General features: G+C 43.0%; 1 protein-coding gene across 2 annotated transcripts in view; it reads right to left on the reverse strand.

Moving 5' to 3' along the window:
• Positions 1-211: 211 nt before the first annotated feature.
• The window catches only part of oser1 (oxidative stress responsive serine-rich 1), a 42708-nt gene continuing 30282 nt past the window's right edge, over positions 212-12637 (reverse strand). For both annotated transcript variants that reach the window (XM_078554896.1, XM_078554895.1), the window contains exons 2-4: positions 10811-10919; positions 2920-3039; positions 212-1052 (exon numbers count right to left, since the gene is read on the reverse strand). In XM_078554896.1, the coding sequence (XP_078411022.1) occupies positions 335-1052; positions 2920-3039; positions 10811-10890 (918 nt within the window). In that variant the 5' untranslated portion in view covers positions 10891-10919 and the 3' untranslated portion in view covers positions 212-334. The remainder of the gene's footprint in view (positions 1053-2919; positions 3040-10810; positions 10920-12637) is intronic.

Below are 12637 nucleotides of genomic sequence, written 5' to 3' on the forward strand. Positions count from 1 at the left end.
TGCAAGAAAATTTTGCTATCAAGTCGCTTGCTGGCTTTATTATGTAAACAGTTAACTTCAGACATCTTAATCCTGTGTCCTTTAAAAAAAACACATTAGTCCAACAGCTTCATGTTTTTACTTGTGACTTACACAAAACCTCCAAACTACATCAAGGGCCAACAAAAACAGTGGGAGTGGGAGGTGGGGGAGGGCAGAATTTTTAAAAAAAAAAAATCATCAAATCAAAATTAGGTCTTGCATAATTCCTTTAAGCCAGTATTCCTTGAAGCTCGTTTTCATTCCAGTCACGTTAGTTTGAAAATAATCGGCCATTGAGGATCAGATCCTTCTCTTAAGTGTACATCATTTCCGCCATGTGAGACATTTTCTTTGGGATGTACAGGTAATATTCCATATATCCCGAAAGGTCTTCGATTGTGATGTCTTCAACAAATGTCCTGGCCTCCTCGGAGCAGGAACGCGGGGAACCAGAGACCCCGGAGCCCATCTGAGTTCTTCGGCGAGGCGACGTGTGCCGGTTGGCCTCGGCTGTGCCTCTTTCGCACTCCGATATGACGCTGCGGAGCCCAGTGAAGGAGTACACCTCAACGTCTTGCCATCGCTTGCAGCAGCACTCCTTCTCCTTCTGTGAGCAGCAGCACGGGTCGGTCTGGTGAAGTTTCGACAGGGACTGGAAATCTGAGGTGGGCTTGGACACCTGGCTCGACTCCAGGGCTGCTGCCACCGCCAGTTTCGGAGACTCGAGCGGGGAGCTGCTGCGAGATTCGGTGCTGCTTCCGCCAGCAGACTCTTCAGATGATTCCAGTGAGAAGACGGTGGGAACTTTAGCACCGAACACAGCTTCCGGCTGTCCAGCTTTGCAGCTCTCTTTAGGAGGTTGGACGGCAAGGGCCTGGTAAGCCTCTGTTTGTTTGCTGTGTTTCACCTGACAGCTGGCTGCAGGAACTGCAGAGCTACAATAGGTGAATTTAGGAGGATGAAGAATTGGCGATTTAGAGCGTCGTCTTCGCTGTGTTCTGATAGCGCCCCGTGCTGGTTTCCTGGTAGAACTGCATCATTTGTATTTTCCCAGGTGTAGGTAAGAAAAGAGAAAAAAAAAAGTTATTTTACAACAGCTGGCTTAACTTTGTTAGTAGGTGAAAACTCCAAAGTCCTAAAATCTCTAACCTGCCCTTATCGGGTTAAGAGACATTAAAAACACAATAGCATAGTGGCAAGCCTGCACACGACAGCTTCATAGAAAGACAAACTTTTCACCCATTTGATGCTATCACTCCATTTCTACTTTTAACATATTCTTGAACAGGTAGATGGTACATCAATGAACTGTCTCATCTGAAGGATGGCATCTCTGACAATACAGTGGAAATCAGCCACCATTATGCGCTCAAGCTCTGAGCTGGGGACTGAACCTAAAAAAACGCTCATCGACCACAGGACAAAAGCTCTATCAATTAAGGCAAGCTGACATTGGCAAGGGTAGTGCTGGTCATTGCTGCTCTGCAATGGCCCCGAGGGTGGTATACATCTTTGAACGTGGTACTGTTTTCTTGCCCTTGTGGGCAGGCACCTGCTCAGCAGTTTGACCTGACATCTCACTGCAAGAGAGAAAACTGCCAGTTCTCCATTTCATTGATCTAGTCCAAACGAGAGAAAGGCAGACCACCAATATCCAAAGATTAGCCGAGTGGTTGCACATTTATATTTTTCTTCAAGGAAGTGGGGAAGAACAGGTGGGGGTGTGGGGGCGGGGGGGACTTGCATTTAAATAACACCTTTCACGTCCCAGGTTACTTTAGAAGTACTTCATTGGCTGTGAAGCAATGTAGAGAAATGCAACAGCTATTTTGTGCAGAGCAAGATCCCACAAAATGATGCAACTAATAGTGATGTTGGTTATGGGATATTTGTTTAAACCAGCTCCAAGCAACAATGAGCAGTGGGCGAACCACTCACTCGATTTAAGTTTTGAATTCTATTTAAAGGAATTTTCAATATAGAAGCTAAAAGAACAAAAGATGGAAGGTTCCTCTCAAATGGGGTATAAAATAGCTTCCTGTGTTTGTTATGTATATAAGGAAAGTCCTTTCTAGCCCAATTAAAAATCCAATCCAGGCAACAAAGAAGTTGATTCTATCCAGTAATCTCTACTATGAACTGTTTCCTGCAGGTGCTCCTGTGAAGGGTAGGACTTATCACAGGCAGAGACAGCAGCACCACAGTGAGTGGAGAGGGTTACTCAAGTTTGCTTGTTCTCTGCCTGTGGCATAAAAGAGCTGAATGTCGAGGACATACATGCAGACCAGGAATTCCCATGTACTCAAGGAACAAGCACAGGGTTTAAAATTCAGTGCAAATATTCACTTTGATTGCTTGGTCACTAATGCCAAAGGTTCAATGAGAATGTACGACCGCATAAAAAGATACAAGTGCCTTTAGTGCTCTGTAATGTCTTAGGTTGCTTCATGGTGGGGGAAGTCATTGAGAGCACAGATGCTTTCAGGCAGCTTTAGAAGCTGGCAAGATATGAGGAATCTCCTCTACCTTGCTATCTGGCCTGGATGCTGCTTATGGTTCTCACTCTCCCTTTTTATGTGGTCTTTATTTGCTGTTCTGAGGATCTCTGCATGGTTTGCTCAACATGGGGATACTAGGGAAACTGGATTTGGTTAGAATACAAAACAAAAAGGGCTTGATTCTAAATAACCTTAATACAATTATTGGTTCTGCAGTTTTCTCCCTAAAACACTAGCCACCCTTGAGTTGCTCATAGGGATTTCAGCTAAACTGGAAAATATTTGGAACATTATAGAACCACAGACTACAATTGGCTTAGTGGACGAGTTTTCAAAAACCTCAGGCAGAATTGTAGAAGCACTGATTAAGTAGATAGACTGTAAAGTATCAGCTGCTTACCCGTGCCAGCTTTCTTTGGAAGCACACGTTGTCCTAGCTTTAGCTCCATCGGGACTGCCTCGCACAGACGTCCTTGAAGTTGTTGTTTCGGTATTTATGCGGACTGATGCAGGCGCAGCACTGTGAGCAGAAACACATACAAAGGCAATGTTAAGATTCTAGCATGCTCCAAATACTCTCTCTTTCTTGTGCCCAGCAGAAACTTCCAAAGGCAAGCCCTGTTCACTACATACTGAAACTAGTCTGGGATCGTGAACTATTAACCTTTTCACTGCTACTGAAGATGATACCTCTACGTGAAGAGGATACTCCGCCAGATTGAGACGTAGACAGTGTGTGCAGTTGGGAATTTGGTTCAGGTGGGAATTCATTGCACGGGGGCAGAGAGCTGCTCCTTTTTCTACTTTTTTTCCCAGTCTCCAGGAGTTGGTGAGTTTTCTTCATTGTCTCCAAGCTAGGTGGGTGCATCTTTCTAATACTGTGTGTGTGTAAATTATTAAGTAATTGACTAATTAAATAAATAAGGTTGGACAGAAAAGAGAGAGCTGGTGGTGCGCTGCGACTGCAACATGTGGGAATTTGTGGAACGCTCTGCAATCCTGGGGCAACCATAACTGCAGTAAGTGTCTGCAGCTTAGGCAACTTCGGTTCAGAGTTGCTGAGCTGGAGTCTGAGTTGCAGACATTGAGGGGCATCAGGGCGGGGTGGGGGGGGAAAGAGTTACCTGGACACTTTGTTCCAGGAGGCAGTCACAAGCCTTAGGTTAGGCAGAACCTTAGAATTGGTTAATGGTCAGGGACAGGAGGGTGCGATTGCAAGTCAGGTAGGTATGGGGAATCAGCATGTAGTAATGGGCTATTCTTAGCTCCTGACTTTATCCAACAGGTATGTGTGCTTGTTACTTGTGTGGATGAGAAGGGCCTCTAGGTGGGTGAGTGGGCTGGCCATGGCATTTTGATGAAGGGTGTCATTCAAGTGAAGGGGGGGTGGGGTGGTGAGTGAAGAGGAATGTTTCAGTGATAGAAACAGCATAGTTGGCAGGATAGATGTGTTCTCTGCAGCTGTTACCAGGAGCTCAAAGGTTGTGTTGCCTGCCCGGTGCCAGGGTTAAGGACATCTCCTTGCGGCTAGAAAGGAACTTGGAGTAGGAAGGGAAGGGTCCAATTGTCTTGGCCCACGTGGGAACCAGTGACATAGGTAGAACCGGGAATTCTGTTCTGCTAAGAGAACTGAAGGATAATCGGGATCAAATTAAAATGCAGAATATCAAAGGTAATCATTTCTGGATTGTTACCTGAGCCACGTGCCAATTGGTATAGGGTCAAGCAGATTAGAGAATTAAATGCGTGACTCAAAGAGTGGTGTGGGGAGAAGGGGTTTCAATTACGGGGCACTGGCATCAGTACTCAGAGAAGTATGAGCTAATCCGAGCATATTAAGAGTAAGAAAGTAGCTAAAGTAAACATTGGTTCCTTAGAAGCAGACACATGAGAAATCATGGGGAATGAGGAAATAGCAGAGGCATTGAACACATATTTTGTGTCTGTCTTCACAGTAGAAGACAAGTTTCATACCAGAAAAAGACGGCAACCTATGGGCTAAAGAGTGAGGAAATTAATATCAGCAGAGAAAAAGTATTGGAAAAACCTGAGGGGCAAAAATCCGATGGCTTACACCCTAGGGTCCTAAAAAAGATAGTGTATCTGCTGGCTACGATTTTCCAAAATTCCTTAGATTCAGGAATGGCCCCACTAGATTGGAAATTGGCAAATATTACATCACTTTTCAAGAAAGGAGGGAGAGAGAAAACGGTGAGCTACAGGCCAGTTAGCACATCGGTCATTGGGAAAATATGGAAGTCTTCACAACGCACTTGGAAAAGCATAGTATGAGTAGAACTAGTCAACATGATCTCACTAAAAGGAAATCCTGTTTGACGAATTTATTAGAGTTTTTTTAAGGATGTAACTAGTAGGGTAGATGAAGGTGAACCAGTAGATGCAGTATACCTGGATTTCCGAATTTCAATAAGATGCCACACAAAAGGTTAATAGGCAAGCTAAGGGCTCATGGAGTTGGAGGCAATATTTTAGCATGGATAGACCATAAGACGTGGGAGAAGTAGGCCATTTGGTCCATTGAGTCTGCTCTGCCATTCAATGAGATCACAGCTGATCTAATAATCCTCAACTCCACTTTCCTGCCTTCTCCCCATAACTCTTGATTCCCTTACTGATTAAAAATCTATCTCAGCCTTGAATATACTTAACGACCCAGCCTCTACAGCCCTCTGCGGTAAAGAATTCCACAGATTCACTACTCTCAGAGAAAAATTCCTCCTCATCTCTGTTTTAAATAGGCAACCCCTTACTCTGAGATTATGCCCTCTGGTCCTAGACTCTCCCCCAAGAGGAAACAACCTCTCAGCATCTACCCTGACATAAGAAATAGGAACAGGAGTAGACCATTCAACCCCTTGAGCCTGCTCCGCCATTCAATAAGATCATGGCTGATGATCTTATGTTTCGATTTCCACATTCCCACCTAACCCCGATAACCTTTGATTCCCTTGTCTAACAAGAATCTATCTACCTCAGTCTTAAAAATATTCAATGAGCCCCACCTCCACCACCTTCTGAGGCAGAAAGTTCCAAAGTCACACAAGCCCCAAAGAAAAAAAATTCTCATCTCTTTCCTAAAAGGGTGACCCCTAATTTTAAAACAATGCCCCCTAGTTCTGGACTCACCCACAAGAGGAAACATCCTTTCGACGTCCATTTTGTCAAGGCCATTCAGGATCTTGTATGCGTCAATCAAATCACCCCTCACTCTTCTAAACTCTAGTGGAAACAAGCCCAGTGTGTCCAACCTTTCCTCATAAGACAACCCACTCATTCCAGGTATCAATCTAGGAAACCTCCTTTGAGCTGTGGTCTCACAAATGTCCTGTATAACTGAAGCGTAACATCCTTACTTTTATGTTATAGCATTCCATTAACCTTCTTGATTACTTGCTGTACCTGCATGCTAACTTTTTGTGATTCATGTACCAGAACACCTAGACCCCGCTGCACCTCAGAATTATGCAGTCATTCTCCATTTAATTAATACTCTGCTTTTTTGTTCTTCCTGCCAAAGTGAGCAACTTCACATTTTCCCACATTAAACTCCATTTGCCAGATCTTTGCCCACTCACTCAATCCATCTGCAACCTCATGTCCTCTTCACAACATTCTTTCCTACCTATCTTTGTGTCATCTGCAAATTTAGCTACCATGCCTTCACACCCCTCATCTAAGTCGTTGATCTAAATTGTAAAATGTTGAGGCCCCAGTACAAACCTCTGTGGAGCTCCATTCATCACATCCTGCCAATCAGTCAAGCTCCTAAGAATCTTATATGTTTCAATAAGGTTGCGAGAGGCATTCTTCTAAACTCCAAAGAGTACAGGCCCAACTTACTCAACCTCTCCTCATAAGAAAATCCCCCCATACCCGGGATCAACCTAGTGAACCTTCTCTGGACTGCCTCCAATGCCAAATCTTTCCTCAGATAAGGGGACCAAAATTGTTCTCAGTATTCTAGGCGTGGTCTAGCTGATGTCTTGTATAGTTTCAGAAAGAGTTCCCTATTTTTGTACTCCATTCCCTTTGAAATAAAGGCCAACAATCCATTTGCCTTCCCTATTACCTGCTGAACTTGTATGTTAGTTTTTTTGGGATTTGTGCTGTCCTTCTGTGCTGTAGCATTCTGCAGTCTTTCTCCAGGTAAATAATAATCAGCTTCTCTATTCTTCCTGTCAAAATGATTACCACACATTTTCCCACATTATATTCCATCTGCCAACTTTTTGACCACTCAATGAACTTGTCTCTATCCCTCTGCAGACTCTTTACGTCATCCTCAACATTTGCCTTCTCACCTATTTTTGTGTCATCCGCAAACGTGGGAATAGTACATTCACTTTCCTCATTTAAGTCATTAATATATACTGTAAATAATTGTGGCCCCAGCACTGATCCTTGTGTCACATCATTAGTTACCGATTGCCATCCTAAAAATGCCCCCCTTATCCCAACTCTGTCTTCTATTAGTTAGCCAATCCTCTATCCATGTTAATATACTACCCCCAACACCATGGGCTCTTATCTTATTAAGTAGCCTTATGGGCGGTACCTTATTGAACACTTTTTAGAAATCCAAATATATCACATCAACTGGTTCCTTTATCTATCCTACTTGTTGCCTCTCAAAGAATTCTAATAAATTTGTCAGGCATGACTTCCCCTTCATGAAGCCATGCTGACTGTGCTTGATTATATTATGGTTTTCTAAATGCTCTGCTATTACATCCTTTATGAAAGATTCCAACATTTTCCCGATGACAGATGTTAAGCTAACTGGCCTATGGTTGTCTGTTTTTTGTCTTCCTCCCTTTTTGAATAAGGGTGTTACATTGGCAGTTTTCCAATCTTCTGGGACTTTTCCAGAATCTAAGGATTCTTGGAATATTACTACCAGTGCATCCACTATTTGTGTAGCTACTTCCTTTCATATCCTAGGATGCAACCCTTCAGGTCCAGGGGGCTTATTGGCCTTTAGCCCCATTAGTTTCCCTAGTGCTTTTTCTCTAGGTGATAGTTATTGTATTATTTCCTCCCCCCTTTAGCCCCTTGATTATTTAGTATGTTTGGAATGCTATTAGTATCTTTTACCGTGAAGACGGATGCAAAGTATTTATTCAACTCCTCTGCCATTTCCTAGTTCCCCGTTATTATTTCCCAGCCTCATTCTCTAGGGGCCTATGTCCACTTTGGCCTCTCTCTTCCTTTTTATACATTTAAAGAAACTCTTACTGTCAGTTTTATATTACTTGCTAGTTTACCCTCAAAGTTTATTTTCTCCCTCTAATTCTTTTTGGTCATATTTTGTGGGTTTTTAAAAAACTTTCCCAATCCTCTGGCTTACCATCAATCTTTTCCACATTGTATGTTTTTTCTTTCAATTTGATACTGTCCTTAACTTCCTTGGTTAACCATGGTTGGTTTTCCTCAGATAGATGACTGGTTAATGGATAGGAAGCATAGAGTAAGCATAAATGGGGCTTTTTCAAGTTGACAGGCAGTGAATAGTGGAGTGCCGCAAGGATCAATGCTGGGGCCTCAGCTAATTACAATCTATATTAATGACTTAGATGAAGAGAGAGAGAATAATGCATTAAAGTGTGCTGATGGTACCAAGCTCGGTGGGAAGATAAGCCATGGGGAGGACACAGAGGCTGCAAAGAGATATAGGTTAAATGAGTGGCAATAAGATGAGAGATGGAGTATAATGTAGGTAAGTGTGAAGTTATTCAGTCAGGTCGTTAGAAAAGCAGAATATTTTTTAAAAAGGTGTGAAACCTGTAAGTGTTGATGTTCAAAGAGACTCGTGTGTACACGCACAAGTAATGCAGAAAGTTAGCACGCAGGTGCAGCAAGAAATTAGGAAGGCAAATGGCATGTTGGCCTCTATTGCAAGGAGATTGAAGTACACGAATAAAGACCTTACTGCAACTGTACAAAGTGTTGGTGAGACTGCACCTGGAGTACTGTGTACAATTTTGTTCTCCATATTTGAGAAAGGATATACTTGCATTGGAGGCACTGCAACAAAATTTCATTAGATTGGTCCCTGAGATGAGGGAGTTGTCCTATAATGACAGGCTAAGTAAACTGAGCTTATATTCTCTGGAGTTTAGAAGAATGAGAGGTGATCTCATTGAAAGCTACAAAATTCTGAAGGAGCTTGATAGGGTAAATGCCATGAGATTGTTTCTGTGGGCTAGGAAGCCCAAAGAATGGGGCCAGTCTCAGGATAAGGGGCTAATCATTTAGGAGAGAGATGAGGAGAAATTACTTCATTTGGGAATTTGTGAATCTTTGGAATTCTCTACCCCAGAGGGTTGTGTATGCTCCATCATCGAATACATTTAAGGCTGGGATAGACAGATTTTTGGTATCTCAGGAAATTAAGGAATATGGGGAGCGGGTGGGAAAATGGAGTTGAAGCCCAAGATCAGCCATGGTCATAATGAAAGGCAGAGCAGGTTTGACGGGCTATATGATCTACTCCTGCTCCTATTTCTTATGTTCTTGTGTGTTTTATACATTCTACTGGTCAGGGACATGAAGAGAGACAAGATGGACAGACCCTACAGGGTAAACAACATGAGGTACAGGGAGCACACCAACATGCACTAACCCAGAGAGGCAAGTCATAAAATATACCCTAATGTTTCAAGGTTGCATATAGAAATGAAGTTAAATAAAAGCAAACACCTTCTAGAGGGCAATTAGGGATGGGCAATAAATGCTGGCCTATCCAGCAACGCCCAGATCCCATGAATGAAAAGAAAAGCTGATTTCATCACTACAACAATTAATCTCCAATCCTCTTTCCGCATAAAGAAGTGTAAACCTCTTAAGTGCACTTGGCCTGTATCAAACAGCTGCAATTAAGAAGTTTTTCACAAAGTTAATGACAAAAAGATCATTGCTACAGGCCACAGTAATACTTCTCCTGAAGTTTGCACCAAGGCAGGGGAAGATCAAAAAGGCAGTCTTCATATAATGTCAAGTGCAAACAGGTTGAGAGAGAGAGAGAGAGAGAGAGACGTGCACAGAGAGAATATGCTTGCCTTGTTTAGGATTAAGGTTGCCCCTGTCTCAGGGCTTAAGCCCTAGAACTCAAAGGCCACGAGCTGTCAAACAGATTAAAGCAGATTCCAGTAACACCACTTGTGCTGGGCCCGGGTCATGTGTCTTCCGATCTGTGACACGTTGGCCGGGCTTTGTAATTGTCGATGGAAGGCACTGCAAAGTTCTCAAAAGCTCATTTCTCTCACCAAACTGTTGCCCAAAACATGAAGGGCAGTGAGTAAAGCACCCACTTTAGACGCAATGATTGGTCCAGAGGCTTTTCCATTAGGGAGTAAAGATGCCGCCATTTGCTCAGGTAGCACTGGGTGACGTTGCATCCTCTCGGAGCTCGGCACAGATGCTGATATTCGATTCTGCTTCGTCTAGGATCCTCTGGAAGTGTTCTCAGTGCCTCCATACAAGTGTGATCATCCAGCCTCCTATTTAGACAATGATTCTAGAGATCAGAGTCTACAGGCTCAGGAACCAAGGATCGTCTTCTACGTACACTGCTCACTAGTGAGATCCCTCCCGCCCATCTTGTGGGGATAATAAACGATGGAGCTCTACAGATGTGTGGACCAGAAGGAAGAGTCAGAAAGTGGTAGCTCACCTTCGCTGCTCTGCTAAGGCTATTAAACCTTTATCTTCTACCCCAGGCTTCTTTAAAGTGCAAAGGGGTGGTCAGGAAGGTAGCATTAGCTAATATATCCACCTCCCTCAAGTAGGTCTCCAACTCTCCACCTGAAAACAGTTCTTCAGTATTGTACCTTCAGGTCAGAATCCATAACATCAGCTGATCTTCTTTGCTGCGATCTTGGTTGCTCGATTTGACTTCTACCTCCAATGCTGCCACTTAAGCAGGTCTTATATCCCACTACTGCATCAATCCTCAGCCTTTCCTCCAGTGACCTGATGGGCCCATTTTCAGGACTCAAGTAGTGGTCAAACTCCCCTCTAACATATATGAAGTGCTACACACCACCTGGGTTATATTGAGAAGAGGCAGGCAGTATAAGAATCTTGGAGGTCAGGGAGATGGCATTCGCTGCTACAGCTACCTCCCTCCATAGGGTTTCTGACTCTCCACCCAAAATAGTTCATCGCTTCTGTGTTGCATCTCCAATGGGTGGTCATCCGGTTCAGAATCCCTGACATTAGCAGACAATGAGATTAACAGGTGATACTCATGCACTGCCGTTTGTACTTACCGTTCAGAGTCCACTTTAAGTTTTTTGAATGCCATCTGCAGGCTCTCATCGTCCTCACCACCTTTGCTCTCTGATTCCATGTTGGGGCAAACAGCTTGGGAGATGCAATCTGGAACAGAGAATAAAAAGCACGCTTTCAATTTTGGACCAATTCAAAGTAGGCTCGAAAAATGTGTTTTGCATTTTCAAAAGGACTTCCAAAAATCAATGGGGAAAAATGTTACACAGATTCCAACTGCCAATCTGTTAATTCCCCCACCTAATTAAATTCAAAACACTGAAATTAAATTAAGTTAGCCAAAGTTGAACTTGGCAAAATAATTCTCTTTCCTGCCAAACACATGGAGAGTATAGATGGAGAAACTGATCTCAACCTTTTCCTGGGATTTAAGATTTATTAATCACTGATTTTCAGGCCTGATCTGTGTGACTGCCATTCAAATATTGTGCGGTGTCCTTTTTAGCTGCTTGGATTTTTCCCAGGACATCAAAAGAACATTTATATAGAACCAAATCTTTTTTGGATTTTTAAGAAGTGCCTAGGTAACTAGGAGCACAGAGCTTTTAAGGTGTAAAATGCAACTCACCCATCATTCCTCTAGTTGCCGACCCGATTTCCAATTCCTCAAATTAAAGTTCAAATCCCTTTAGGTCCTCATCCCTCCCCATCTCTAACCTCCTCTGAGAACACAATTTTTGGCCGGCCGCTGGTGATCATATCTTCAAATTTTTAGGTCCTAATTTCTGGAATTCCCTTCCTAATTCTCTCTTTTAAGAAACCTCTTTAGAGCGAGCTTTTAGCCTTTGCGGCTAATATCTCTCACTTTGGCTTGGTCACAGTTCTATGAAGTGCCCTGAAATGTTTTTCTATGCTAAAGATGCCCAACTTTAGTAGCACACCACAGCCTCACAACCCCCCTCTGTGTGATGTTTTCTTTTGTTCTCCCTCCTAAATCTTTTACATGCAATCGTATAATGATGACCTCTTGTTCTACACACCTCAATTGCTGGAAGCAGGTCTTTTTTTTCTACCTACTCTGATTGCACACAATTTCATACAGCTCTATCCAATTGCTCCACTCTAATGAACACAGGCATTTAAGTCTTTCTCTGGATGTGCATTTCATGAATTCTAGCAGCATCCTGGTGAATCTGCACTGAAACTTTTCCATTATGTCAAAAAGGGTCAATAACCAGAGGGGTCGATTTAAGGTGACTGGGAAAAATAGCCAGAAGCAAGGGGAGGAGGAGGAGAAGTAAACACAGCAAATGGATTTGGAATGCACTAACTGCGTGATAAGGGATTCACCAGTAGCTTATACATCACTCTTCAAAAAGGAAATCGGATAAATAGCTGAGGAAAAAATATTGCAGGTAAATGCGGAAAGAGCAGAGAAATGGAACTAACCACAACCCTTTTCCAACCGGCCAGTGCAGACGTGATGGATCAAATGGCCTTTTTTTTAAAGAAATTTGTTCATTGGATGTGTTAATCGCTAGCAAAGCCAGCATTTATTGCCCATCCCCAGTTGCCCTTAAGGTGGTAGTGGTAAGGCATCTTCTTGAACCGTTGCAGTACCTGTGGTGAAGGTGCACCCACGGTGCTGTTAAATAGGGTGTTCCAGGATACTGACCCTTCCGTGCTGTACTATTCTGATTCCATAATTGCAAGTTGTGTAAATTTGTAAATTTGAAATGAAGAATCTCTGATGGTCTTTGAAGTTTTGGTGCCATCTTGTGGCCAACAAAATGAACAGCAGTTTTTCAGCAGAATGAAAACACCCAACTGGCTTGGCTGTTAGTTCAATCGCAATCACATATCATTCC

Source organism: Cetorhinus maximus, chromosome 13 (assembly GCF_964194155.1).
Source record: "Cetorhinus maximus chromosome 13, sCetMax3.hap1.1, whole genome shotgun sequence".
In the NCBI taxonomy this organism is placed as follows: Eukaryota; Metazoa; Chordata; class Chondrichthyes; order Lamniformes; family Cetorhinidae; genus Cetorhinus; species Cetorhinus maximus.